At 32.5% G+C, this 12,901-nt stretch overlaps 1 protein-coding gene across 15 annotated transcripts in view; it reads left to right on the top strand.

Annotated features, from left to right (window-relative positions):
• Positions 1-10,856, top strand: part of LOC115884269 (hornerin-like) — a 68,832-nt gene extending 57,976 nt beyond the window's left edge. For 12 of the 15 annotated variants that reach the window (XM_030902792.1, XM_030902797.1, XM_030902788.1 and 9 more), the window contains 5 exons: positions 2,144-2,329; positions 2,497-2,670; positions 2,730-2,851; positions 7,730-7,893; positions 10,364-10,856. In XM_030902792.1, coding sequence (XP_030758652.1) covers positions 2,144-2,329; positions 2,497-2,670; positions 2,730-2,851; positions 7,730-7,893; positions 10,364-10,487 — 770 coding nt within the window. In that variant the 3' untranslated portion in view covers positions 10,488-10,856. The remainder of the gene's footprint in view (positions 1-2,143; positions 2,330-2,496; positions 2,671-2,729; positions 2,852-7,729; positions 7,894-10,363) is intronic. The other 3 variants (XM_030902800.1, XM_030902799.1, XM_030902796.1) reach the window with 1 other exon arrangement.
• Positions 10,857-12,901: the final 2,045 nt, after the last annotated feature.

Raw genomic sequence — 12,901 nt, 5'->3', positions numbered from 1 at the left:
AGCAGATGAATGAAATTTGTAAGTTTTGTTTTGATAAAAAATAATAATAATTACGTTTATTAAACATTTTTTCTTGAAATTAAGATAGATACAAAATAGTACAGTATCCAATGCCGTATGATCAAATCCAAGTACCGTATGATCGAATAAAAACGGCGTCAGCGATGGCTATAAAATGAAGATCGCTGTCATTTTATATGTAAATTTATATGGGAAATGTTATTGATCGTCATTTCCAAGCCAACTGGATGCCGTTTTTATTCGATCATACGGTACAATTTAACTAAAGCTAAATTTAAATTTTAAGAATCGAAATAAACGTTAAAAGAATTGCTACAAAGTAATAGAATTACTTGTATGTGGAAAGGAATACAATTTAATTATTACAATATATAATGTTCACTGGCACTTATGAAAATTTATTTTGTATATTTTAAGTTAACTAGGTCATTAAATATATCTCTACCTCGATCAACCATCCATTTGCATACCCCTTTTTTAAACCCAGAGTAATTTTTAACTTCCTTTAGGAAGGTTGCTGAGACGTTATATAATCGAGGTGCAAAAATTTTTGAAGATCTTATACTAGCGTATACATATCTACTTATACGCCTTATGTCTAGTTTCATATTCATGGTCAGCATATTCAATAGATATTTTCCCCTGATAAATGAATTTTATAACATCTAGGCAGTATAGCTGACGTATATCCATTAGATGCGCCTGCTTAAAGAGAACGTTTGAAGAGAAAGTTTTCTTTTTATTGTAAATAATTTTTATGGACCATTTTTGAACAGAATACAAGCTTTTTAAATGACATTCAGCCGCACCACCCCACCCTAGAATTGCATATGTCAAATGAGATTGTACAAGGGATGAGTACAGGATTTTAAGCTGTTTGACGTCCAAATAACTTTTCAAATAATTAAATTTCGGCAACAATCCTCGCAATTTTTTAGTTACATTATTAATATGAATATTCCATTTAAGATGTTTGTCGATTGTAACCCCTAAATATTTTATAAAATCACATTCCGGTATTACGTTATTATTGGTTATTTGTAATCTGTCCCAATCTGGTTCATTATTTTTATAAATAGAGAAGGATATAAATTTGGTTTTGTCGAAGTTTAATGTTAATTTGTTATTTGTTTGACAAACCAGGTATTAATTGTCTGAAAGTGTTCCTCTGTTAATCTTTTCAAATTCGACCAAGAGTTAGATTTATAAAATATCGCTGTATCATCTGCGTAGCTAAAAATTTCTGCTTTTGTTTAGTTTGACCCAACACAGTGCCTTTTGGTACACCATACTCAATCCTTCCTGGCTTGCTATTAATATCTCCCAAATTAACATATTGTGATCTGTTCATAAGGTAACTTTTTAAAATACTAAGGCTGTTTCCTCGTATTCCATATCTCTCTAATTTGTCTATAGTAAAAGCCACGAATGTTTGGGAGTAATTCATCGGTCGCTACCATGTGAACTAATCTGTTCAAGGTCACATAAAACTTAATTCCATTGCCGTGGTGTTTCAAGTCATATAATAATCAATATATAATCTGTTGTAATTTGTTGTTTTAACTGTCAAAACATATATTTGGTTATAAATATAAACAGGAATGCCCCATTGGTCGCACTGCAAGCACACCAATGGATTGACGCATAAAAACGAATCAATCAAAGAAACGCGATATAGTATTGTCTTTGTCATTCACGCCAACATTTTAGAATAAGTAGGAGGAGCGCAGGCAGATGATTAGACCGATTTACCGTATCAAATGCTTTAGCGAGATCTACGAATATACAGTGGATTCGATGTCTCGAGTCTAGAGCATCATAGATTGATGATGTCAATGCATGAACGGCATCCTGTGTTGATTTGCCTTCTGAAAAACCAAATTGATTTTTTGATATTATGTTAAATTTTAGAAAGAATTTTAACAAACGTTTTTTTATAACTGTTTCGAAAATTTTAGAAAAAACTGATTAAGTACAATAAGTTTTACTTATTTGCTTGACGATGCTAACATGGTTAGTAAAATGTGTACTCTGTGTTAGAGTTATGTTAATTCTCTGTTCTAGCACTATTTTTTTTACTTAAATTACACACCTTAAATACTTTTAAATTATATTTATACAGATCATACCGATATGACCACTAATGAATACACTACACAACACTACACTGAATTTTCCACAAATAATCCTACGGAAAGTACTGTAAATACGGACACCATGTCTCCATTTGAATCTGAAAACAGTACTACTGAATTTTTACCTGTTACTAGCACTGACTCGTCGGATGAAAGTACTGCTTCTGAAGCAGGTAAACTGTGAAACAAAAGAATTGTGACTACCACAAAATACCATTCTTGGTATTCCATCATGAAGAACATTTACTAACTCATTTTGTTTCATGTTGGGGCATATTTTCAGATAAATGGTTGTAGTTAAAAGCCTACGCATTTTACTGATAAATGTATTGTTTTTCAGGTAGTGGCACTGAAAGGGAACCATGTCCAATAGGACAATTGGAAGGGGACCAGGTGGCATTGATTTGTCCTACAGGCTTCAGAAGGCATCCTAAATACTGTAATCTGTTCTATCAATGCACTTCTGGTAGTAACGCTCACGATTATAAGGTCTTAGTTTTGAGTTGTCCTGAAGGTACCGTTTTCTTTTTAATTAAATTTCTTAACTTTGTGTTGTTTAATGATATCTTTTAGGAACGATATATGACGACAAGTTGATTCAGTGTCTTCCAACGAACGAAACTAACCAAACTTGTACAGGACAGATTGCTTCTACCAGTTTGTACAGAAAGTTGGATATAAACTCGATTCCGCCAGTAATATACTACACTCACCGACAAAAAAAAACGGACACTAAAAACTAGTCCCAATTTCAAAGTTGGTTTTCTCGCGAACCACTCATTAGATTTTGATGATTTTTTTTAAATTGTAAATTAATTCCTTCTTAACGGATGCTTCGTCAGAAATTTTTATTCCCAATTTATTTTGAGCATATACAGGGCACAACAATGAGACGAAGTTTTTTGCCCGAACTTTGTATCACCCTGTAGGGTGCAGCAGCTGTAGTAGTTATTGCTAAATCAAATCACATTGTAGCCTCATCTTTTGTGAGCATTTTGTTTTTTTAATCACGACATTATCTCTGTTTGTATTGGAACTACGCTGCTTTATAACAACCGCCTCCAAAAAAGATTTAGTCCATTACTCAATATCTCAATTCACATGTAAACGCACAAACTGAAGACGTGCTCGACAATGCCTTGGAAGTAGTTGAGGTCCTGTGGCAGGCCTCCTTGCAGACAAGCTGTTTTCTTTGAGTCTTCTTCGGATTGTTCTCTCACTGACTTGAGTTCTACGCACGGCTTGTAGCAGATGTTGATTCTGAAACGCTGTAATTCTACGATTTCGTAAAGTATTCAGAATAATAAAGCGGTCGTCAATTGCATTTGTCTTCCGTTTTCTTCCAAGAACCCACTTGGTGAAATTTCCCGTTTCCATATACCGATTCCAGGCATCCTGGACTGTTGTTCGAGGTATACCCAGGGTATCGTACATATAACCACAGAATATCTAGCTACGCAACAGAAAAATACTCGAAATGAAAGAGCTAAAATTGCACAAATAGAATACTAGATGGCGCGACAATATCATAATCAGAATATAATTGGAAATGTTCAACTTTCGGTTTTGGATCGATGTAGATCGACAGCACGTCGACGGCCTTCAAGCTCGGCAAAATATGCACAGTTGCCAGATTCAAACGGACTTTAATTGGCATCCCATTCTTTTTCTGGTGTATAATAATTTCTTTCTATTCTTCGTTTCTTGTCAGATACACTTATATTAATTATTCGTTTGGCTTTTAAAATTAGAATAAATTAATAAAAATAAAAAAATAAATTAGAAAACATATGCTCTCAAAATACATTTTTAATATACACTACTTTATTATGTTAACTAAGCAAATAACTTTAATTACTTTTAAAATTAATAATATACAGGGCGATTGATCGTGATATATATTAATGCTGAAACGTTAGTAATGAAATATACGTTTAATAATAATGGAAATGATTTATTAAAATGCAGTACAAAAAATGTTAATTGACTAAAAAAATACTATAATAACAATTTTTTTCTGTTTGTCATGTTATTTATATAGCCCTAGGTAGATTTTAAAAAGTGACACAGGTACAATTAATAATATATTAGTTCGGCATAAAAGTTGCTGTCACGACATCGTACAATAAATTAAAATTCGTAAAATAAATTAAAGTTATTAATTAAACAAATCTTTATAAAGAAACACAAGTATATCAAATTTGGGCCCAATCAAACGCCAGGAAATGGTATCGTAATATGGTACTACATTATGGTACCCCTTGATATGCTTCATGGTACCATAATATTGCAATGTCATCAAAAATACGCAAGTATAATCAAATATGAGCTCAATCGAAAGACAGGAAATGGTATCGTAATATGGTACTACATTATGGTACCCCTTGATATGCTTCATGGTATCATAATATTGTAATATCATCAAAAATACGCAAGTATAGTCAAATATGAGCCCAATCGAACGTCAGGAAGTGGTATCGTAATATGGTACTATATTAAGGTACCACTTTATATGCATCATAGTACCATCATATTAAAATGTCACTGAAGATACTTACTATACCAAGTATAAGTCCAATCGCACGCCAGGAAATGGTATCGTATATGGTACTATTATGGTACCTCTTGATATGCTTCATGGTACCATAATATTACAATGTCACTGAAAATACGTAATATAAATATACCAAGTTTAAGCCCAATCGAACGCCATGTATCGTAATATGATACTATATTACGGTATCACTTGATATGCTTCATGGTACCATAATATTGCAATGTCATGAAAAATACGCAAGTATATATCAAATACCGTATGATACCGAAAAAACGGCGTCCAGTTGGCTGGGAAAAGACGATCGATGACATTTCCCATATAAATTTACACATAAAATGACAGCGATTTTCATTTCATAGCCATCGCTAACGCCGTTTTTTCCCGATCATACGGTATGAACACAATCGAACGTCAGGAAGTGGTGTCATAATAGTAGTAAGATGTAGCAAATTTGAACGTAGGTTTTATCAGGAAGTATTACAATATAAATTACACAATGGCAACACTGCATAAAATTCTTTTAAATTTCGTTTGTAGAAAACTGTTTTCTTTTAAATTTATCGCCCTCTGTTATGTAGTAGTGAAACTACCGCATCAAAATATCTGATTTGGAGACAGGCTTTAAAAGCCTGTCTCCTTTTGAGACCTACGATTTTTTACATGTAACGAGGCTTCTGTTGCGTAGCTAGATATTCTGTGATTTAACGTTTAACTTCGGCCATCCTTAATTAAAGCCACAACAAAGAATATACCTAGCTAGAAAAAGAATGGACTCTGCCATACTGAAAAATGGTCCTACAGAAGTGGCGCCATCTATTGAGTATGGCTTGTTTTAAATGGATCGAAGCGCGGGCTTTTTAAATGAGCGTATTTATTGAATTTTACTCTAAAATAATTAAATTTGATTATTAAATCTTATTTTTTACACAAATTCAACAATACTAATAACAAGTATCGTTGTTATGTGTAAAAAATAAGATTTAACAGTATAATTTATACAATTATTAAATAAAATTAAAGCCAAACATGTGAAATATTATTTATTATTTAAAGTTTTTATTTATAAGTCAAATATTTAAACATCATTTATTATAATAAAACAAGACCAACGTAATACGCCCAAAGTTTTGTAAATAGAGTAAATATAAATAGGTACTTAAATGATGGCAAAAATAAAAGACTTACATTATATTTTTAGGACCACAAACAAAAGGAATTGTCTAATTAAAACACATACACAACACATATAACAAATTATAGTTTGAAAAACGTTTTGATAATCATTTATCACAAAACATCCCCCTTTAGAACTTGGTCTATCATGTTAAGAAATGAAAGTAAATAATAAAGCGCCTCTCGTGTTTGTTCGCACTCAAAAAATTTCAATTAATGCCTGTATATATTTTTAATATATTTTTTAAATTTACATTTTTTTATTTGTAAAGTAATATATTACATTTAAATGGAACATATTACATAACAATTATGTCAATTATAGGATTACAGGAAAAAAATAAATTTTTTATATTATAAAATTTCATTTTATGTATATTTGTCTTAGGTATGAAAAAAGTAAAATATAAAAGGGACAAACGCTTACTTACATTGCAATAAAACTTCCACTTTTAGTTTTTCAATCCAAACGCAATATTTCTATTTCACAAATAAAAATATCCGACAACACTAAAATCACTGAAACTTCCGCAGCTGACAACGAAAACTGAAAAATATAACGGCACTTTTTGTTTTAGACCTGCATATCAACATTACGCTGTACTATTTTGTGTTTGTTGTTGAAATAATATAAAATATCTAATTATAACTTGTAAATTTTAATATTTTAACATGATTTTAACTACTTTTGACAATAACTAACTTTTTATCAAGATGACATTTTAGACGGCAACTGACATATATGTCATAATATTTGAATCTTAAATATGTATGTAATATAATTTAAATTACTATAATGCAACTTTATACTAAGAAAACATTTATACATTCACAAAATACAACAAAATCTAATAATATAGTTTGAAAACAATGAATATTGAATTAAAATTGAAAAAGTTAAGCGCGACCTCTTGTGTCAAAATTAGATGATTAAATTTTCGCAATTTTTACACCATTTGATGACCGGTGGCGCCTCTAGTGTTTGTTCGGGCGGTTGGTCTTTTACTCCCGCTTATGGCCATTAAAGAAAAAGTTTTAAAGGGGGATGTTTTGTGTCATTTATTTGATAATATTATGATTGGCGTTATGACAACGACAATATTTTTTGAGAATTTGACAATAATATGACAATGGCCGTTGGAAACTATGGAAACTAAAAAAAAAATTCTGATTTAACGCCATCTGCCAATAACTAGTAGCAACTTCTTAACCTAAAAATTAATTGCACTACCACCTAGTGGCTAGAGCTGGAACTATTTTATTTGAGATTTCCGTGGAAACGGTGGAACCGCTTTTTCTATTTCACTTTCCCGCCCCTGAGCCACAATACGAGCAACATCCGTCACAGATAATGGCATTTTTGAATTTGACAACCGTCGTTGTCATATTGCAAATATTCATAAATCCCTTTTCGTCTATGATGCCTTGATTATTTACACATAAAACTCCGAGATGTTCGTTTTAAAGCAGCATATCTCCAATAAAAACAGAGATAATGTCGTGATTAAAAAAAAAAATGCTCACAAAATATGAGGCTACAATGTGATTTGATTTAGCAATAGCTACTACAGCTGCTACACCCTACAGGGTGTTACAAAGTTCGGGCAAAAAACTTTGTCTTATTGTTGTGCCCTGTACATGCTCAAAATAAATTCGGAATAGAAATTTCTGACGTAGCATCCGTTAAGAAGGAGTTAATTTACAATTTTAAAAAAAAATCATCAAAATCTAATAAGTGGTTCGCGAGAAATCCAACTTTGAAATTGGGACTAGTTTTTAGTGGCCGGTTTTTTTTGCCGGTGAGTTTATTATTTGATTGTATCCTAAAAATAACTGTTTTTAGGTTTTAGTGCCATCAGTCCAAACTCTGTGTCCTAGAGAAGGACTTCATGAGTTAGAGTCCACAGACTGTTCAAGACAGTTTGTTAAATGTCGCAGAAATGCTAGAGGATTGGAAGGTTTCATGTACCAATGTCCTCAAGATTTTGCTTATTGGCAAATCACTAGGTATTTAAATGTTACTTATACAGGGTGATTCAGATTTTACTAGAATAACTTCAGGTATCGATAGAACCAACCGAAATAATGATAGTTTGTATTATAAACCATACTCCAAAAACGCTTCCGCTTGGAGTAAAATGGCGCTAAAATTTGAATTATATTTCCGTTTTTATTTTATTACTCGTAAGCCAGAGGATCTAAATACGCAAGTGTTTGGTTAAATGCTAAGGGCAACGTGGCTGATATGTGTGAAAAAAATTGGATTAATTGCTATACATGGTGTTGCTTTTGTGAGTATTAACTGCACGGAACCCTGTCGAACTTTTTTGTCGCACGCCACTGGATAAATTTGTATTTTTTTCTGATACCTTCCGTCTTTTTACTAACTTTTCTTGTTCTTAATTTTTTTTGATATGTTGCTTAGTTTTCGAGATATTCCATAAAATTCCGGACATAGCTCAGTTACGTTCCAAAAATGTTACATAATTAGCAGCATGCCTTGGAGAACAAAACACATCCTAGCGTAAACTGTCTCAAGTCAAAATAAATTTCATTGTTGTTTGTGACTTTAGTTGTGAAGTTTATTGTGCAAAAAGATGCCCAGAACTTTTACAAATGCCGTTGAAGAATACCGTCTACGGTTTCCGAACAGAAGAGTTCCGCACTCCCACACTTTTGTAGAAGTACATCGTCGTTTTCATGAACATGGATTTGGCGTTCCTAATAACCAAAATCGCATTGGTCGTCAAAGAGATAACAACAGAATTCTTCAAGTCTTCGACATTAATAGAAAAATGAGTACACGCCAAGCAGCCCGACAACTCGGTGTATGCCAATCTAAGGTTTTTACAGCTCTTAAGTAAGATCACCAAAAAGCCTTCCATTTACAGCCTGTCCAAGGCTTTGTACCTGAAGATGCTGAAAACGACTTACATTTTGTAGATGGATTTTGGAGTCTGTCGAAATAAATCCACATTTTCTGCACAAAGTCTTGTGGACAGATGAGTCTAATTTCACGAGAGCTGGAGTCGTGAACTATCATAATCTCCGCGTATGGGATCACGAAAATCCTAGATCTATTAGGCAATCTTCATTTCAGCACGAGTTCAGTGCAAATGTGTGGATTGGCGTTATAAGTAATAATCTGTGTGGGCCACATTTTCTCCCTCCTCGCTTAAATGCCAATTTGTTCCATGGTTTTCTGGAAAACTTTCTTCCTGAAGTTCTTGAAGACGTTCCATTAAATTTACGTGAAGAAAATTGGATGCAATTAGACGATGCTCCTGCACACTCTGGACGGCAAGTGCGACAGTGGCTGGACGAAAATTATCCTCACCGATGGATAGGACGTCTACGCGACAACCGTCAGAATTTAATTCCCGGTGAGGGGCCACTGGCTTGGCCTGCACGTTCACCGGACCTAAATCCCCTCGATTATTATGTTTGGGGTCATGTTAAAGATATCGTTTATGCAACACCAATAAATACCCGCAATGAATTAATTGAAAGAATACAGAATTAAAATACAAAATTACAGTTGGAGCAGCGGTTAATACATTGATTCGTCGGTGCAATAAATGTATTGAGGCTGGAGGAATGCATTTCGAGCACTTATTGTAAGTTTGTTGTTGTGGTTTAAAAAATGTATTTTTATTGTTAAATGTTCGTCGTTCTTGTCATTAAAAACATGTCAATTTTCAGTGTCATTTTGTTTTGAACCTTTTCCATGATAGTCTTACTATATCTGGAATTTTGTGGAATATCTCGAAAACTAAGCGACATATCAAAAAAATTTAGGAACAAGAAAAGTTAGTAAAAAGACGCAAGGTATCAGAAAAAAATACAAATTTATTCAGTGGCGTGCGACAAAAAAGTTCTACAAGGTTCCTTGTAGTTGACACTCATAAAAACAACACCCTGTATAGCAATTAATCCAATTTTTTTCACACATATCAGCCCCGTTGCCCTTAGCATTTAACCAAACACTTGCGTATTTAGATCCTCTGTCTTACGAGTAATAAAATAAAAACCGAAAAATAATTCAAATTTTAGCGCCATTTTACTCCCAGCGGAAGCGTTTTTGGTGTATGGTTTATAATACAAACTATCATTATTTCGGTTAGTTCTATCGATACCTGAAGTTATTCTAGTAAAATCTGAATCACCCTGTATAGTGTAAAATTAGTGATTAGTGGAGTGCCCAGAGACTTTTACCTCGGAATTCAATTAGCGTGAATATATTAATGTAAAACCTTCTGTATTGTGTTTTATAGATAAAATACTAAAATGTTTACCCATTTTTTTTCGTTGCTTTTAATTTTTTATTTTAATAAATTCTTAATTATTTTCTTCTTAATTTTTTGATTTTTTTTAATTCTTTTTCTTTCACAGACCACACCTTTTTTTTGGTTTAAATTATTTTAGTTGAATTATTATAATCCTACGAGAATTAATATTTTTTTCTGTTTTCTTTCAGGCAATGTGAAAGGACATTTAAGCTTTCCCACTGCGCAGGTTACGTCCTGCCAACCAGTCGATGGGAAATACCAGTAGAAAGTAAAAGTGTATCGTACAGAAGAAGAAAAGCTTTCGACGTTTGATACAGGCTTTAAATTATTATAGATTTTATTATAATTAAGAGTAGAAACCTCGATACTCGAATCAATCGTCCTAAAAAAATCTTATATAGGCCAGACATTTCTGATGTAATTAGATTTAATTTAGGCATATTCGTAAACTGACTGATTTTAAACATATTTTCCAAAGAATTTGAAAAATTCTTTCGAAAATAGCTGGCGACGATTTTTTTATCTTTATAAAAAAACCGTCGCGACATTTGGGAGTGAATTTCTGGTTTTGGGTCTATTTATTTTTATATTTATTTCTCTTTACTAATGATGTGTATACGTACTGAATTGATGTAAATTGCCATTTTGAATATAACAATAGAAATATAGTATTTTTTAATATTAGCATGGTTTTATTTCATATTAAAGTTATATACAAAACCTCGAAATTAGTGGAATAAATTAGTGGTTTCAACGTCTAAAAAATACAATTAAAATTAATAAAATATCTTAGCAACAGCTTCCATGACATTGAATAATTTTTTTATATGCCCTCAAAATTGCTTTAATTTGAAATAATTTTAAAGTGCCAATTCATGACGTATGAAAAATACGCCCAATCACATTGCAGAACCGTGCTCGTGCGCCAGCCAACAACTGGCAACATTGTGATTTGATTTGACCAGCACCACCTCAACTCAAGGCCACTCAACATGATATGGGCAAGGCAAATATGGCGGTGAAGGCAGCGCATTAATATAAATTCTCGTTCCGATTGCATACCAGAAATAATTAATTATCTCTAGTTTATTGTGCTTCTGCAACAAGTTTGTTTAGTTCTTAGTGTTCAGTGCATGGTGTGATCAGAAAATTGTGATAAAATAACAGTGTAATAAAAATCCAAACCAGACATTCCACATAGGGAACTTCAAACTTTTGTGCTTGTCATGCTCCTCTATTATTAATTATTTTTATAAGAACTAGAAGTATTTATCAAGATATTACACCTAAATGAATAAGAAGCCTTCATCGTCAGTCTGCATGATACTTTATAATGGTTACTTACAATAATCAAAAGATAGGTATTAAAGGGTAGGTATTAACATTTTATTGCAGCATACCTTTTACATTCTCTGTTCCAAATTGTCACGAGAATTATAGGGGGGGTCCCAAGGTTTCTGCTTTTATATTACCCAAAAATGACGAGCTTCTTAAAAAATGGTTAACAGCTATTAAAAGAGATAATTTCACTCCTACTAGTAGTTCTCGTGTAAGAAGTGCATTAAATATGCCTCAAAAAGGCCAAAGGCCCCAAAGCCTCTGTTACCTTAGTGAGGATGTAGTTATGGCTACTGCTTGCACTTACCTCACTATAAGTAAAATATTGGAAGAATAATCAAGCTTTTTACATCAAAAAGATCACAGAAAGATATTGACAACATTTGAAAATATAAATGGCCTGGATGTAAGTCTTTTTTTAGGTCACAATTACCCCTCACATACGTCAGAATTTATTATTAATTCCATCTTGTTCAGAATATCCAATATTTTATTGAAGAACTATGCAAAAAAAAGGAATGGCGTCTTTACCACAAAGACAATGCCCTATGTAAAGAGGAAGAGTAAAGAAAACTATGCTAAGCGTAAGTTTTTCTTACTAACTCCCAAAAAGGTATTTAGTTTATTTTCTATATAAAATCTTGAAACACATATTATATTTTTTAGTTTAAATTTATTCCCATTTGTGTAATGCTGCTAAACATAGGAAAAATATTCCATATTTTTTGACCCAAGCCAGTGTAGTTTATAATTCCCAGGGCATTTACCAAGGCTTTTACTAAGACAAGTAACTTCCTATACTGTCCATAATAATATATATTTATCACACGTGCAGTAAATTCTAAACTATGGTAGATAAGTGTTTGCAATTGAATATTTAGTTTATATTGCTATTTTCTGTCATATATTTCTGGTTATTTCTTTTTCCGATGATTTTGAACACCCTATATATGCTACCTCAAGTTTGAATATTTTAACACTACCTACCTATTTTCTGAGAAAGCAGACCTTTTTATAAAAAGTAATTAACTGATGTTTTCATAAAAGTAATAATACAAAAATTCCATACTTATGTGGACAGCTTTAGACTCCCTGTATATTAAAAAATTAGTGAAATATTACGTAATTTAACCCGACATTTGTGTGAAAAATGTCTATTTGGAAATAAAACAGGTTTTAAAATACGCGCCAAATAAAGTACTTCAATCTCCGCCATATTGGAAAAGGTTGAATGGCCTTGTGTGGAGGTGGTGGTGGGTTAGCATGGTGGCCCGGCCGTGTTGCCGCTTTTCAACATGCCAGGTGTGACGTATTAAAAATAAAGTGCGAATTTTTGTTCTGGGCTTTTTTGTTTTTATTTATTTTCTTAAGAACGACTTCAAATTTTT

Source organism: Sitophilus oryzae, unplaced genomic scaffold (genome assembly GCF_002938485.1).
Source record: "Sitophilus oryzae breed Bouriz unplaced genomic scaffold, Soryzae_2.0 scaffold_227_pilon_pilon, whole genome shotgun sequence".
In the NCBI taxonomy this organism is placed as follows: Eukaryota; Metazoa; Arthropoda; class Insecta; order Coleoptera; family Curculionidae; genus Sitophilus; species Sitophilus oryzae.
The sequence above is the reverse complement of the archived record's forward strand: the minus strand, read 5'-3'. Positions and strand labels throughout refer to the sequence as shown.